At 39.1% G+C, this 1,069-nt stretch overlaps 1 protein-coding gene across 1 annotated transcript; it reads left to right on the top strand.

The window, feature by feature from the left end:
* Positions 1-187: 187 nt before the first annotated feature.
* On the top strand, positions 188-937 carry Tsp_15180 (hypothetical protein). The gene is given in 5 exon segments (XM_003367118.1): positions 188-241; positions 254-406; positions 505-588; positions 629-736; positions 755-937. 5 exon segments carry the CDS (start codon positions 188-190, stop codon positions 935-937), a joined length of 582 nt encoding a protein of 193 aa, XP_003367166.1.
* Positions 938-1,069: the final 132 nt, after the last annotated feature.

The raw sequence follows: 1,069 nt of genomic DNA, 5'->3' as shown, positions 1-1,069 counted from the left end.
GCCAAGGTGGTTTTTCGTTCCATTTTCGGTCGTTTGGAAACTTAGAATCTATTAATATTTAGGATTCTATAAATTATCTGTTTTACGTGAAATATAAGCAATTGGCTTTCTCGGCCAAACCAGACCGTCATACCACGGAAAATTACTGGGCAGTTGGCCCAATTATTTGTTTTTCTGTAAAAAAGAAATGGCCAATGGATATTGTCAGCGTGGGTGGAAACTCTCAATTCCTGGAATTGGGGTCATATTTTAGAAATCAATGAGAATACGTCTTCGCGCAAGAGAAGTGCGTATATATACGAGAGAACGAGAGCAGAGATTCAGTACGAGCAGTACACGTGTTGAGAGTACGTTTAGTACTTGTGATAGTAGCAGTGTTAGTCGTATACACTGTGAAGATAACTATGTGCTTGAGTAGTATTGTTTGAGATCGTTGAATAAAACTGTTTCTATCTGATTTTGGTTTATTGCTGAAAGCAATAAATTTGTGTGGAACGATATTAGCTTGGACGCAGTAGTTATCACCATCAACAAAGAACCAGAGAAAGCTTATTCATCACGAGGACGAATAAGCCGCGAATAACTACAGTCAGTATTGGAACCTGATTGTTAGTTATACAAAGTGTAGCTAAAATTTGCTACATTTTTTGGTGCCACGAGCCGGGAGAAGGAGTCTGGATTTGGAGAACCAGATACTTCTCAATTGGTTATAGCTAGTCTGCAGCGCTATATCGTAGTTTGAAGCAGTTAAAAGATTGTCAACTATGGACAACTTGGTTCAACGAAAAGCTGCTCAGGTACGTTGGTTAAAGATTGTCTGTCTCTAACATGGAAAGCAGCTTTAGATGGTAATGCTGAGACGAGGCATATTTGTTACCCAAAGCTTCTGGACACTTGGTCCAGATATGAAGGAAATTATCACAAAGCTGCTCGATAGTACTAACGGACCAAAAAAGCAGTTGAATGTTTTATACCTGAAAAAAAGAAAACTTGTATGTGCCGGACATTGACAAAGTTCAAAGGTCAGGGTGGAAAAACATGGAAACGGGGAACTTTGTGGTTTGCAAAA

Source organism: Trichinella spiralis (assembly GCF_000181795.1).
Source record: "Trichinella spiralis strain ISS 195 chromosome Unknown Scfld4810, whole genome shotgun sequence".
NCBI lineage: Eukaryota > Metazoa > Nematoda > Enoplea > Trichinellida > Trichinellidae > Trichinella > Trichinella spiralis.
The sequence above is the reverse complement of the archived record's forward strand: the minus strand, read 5'-3'. Positions and strand labels throughout refer to the sequence as shown.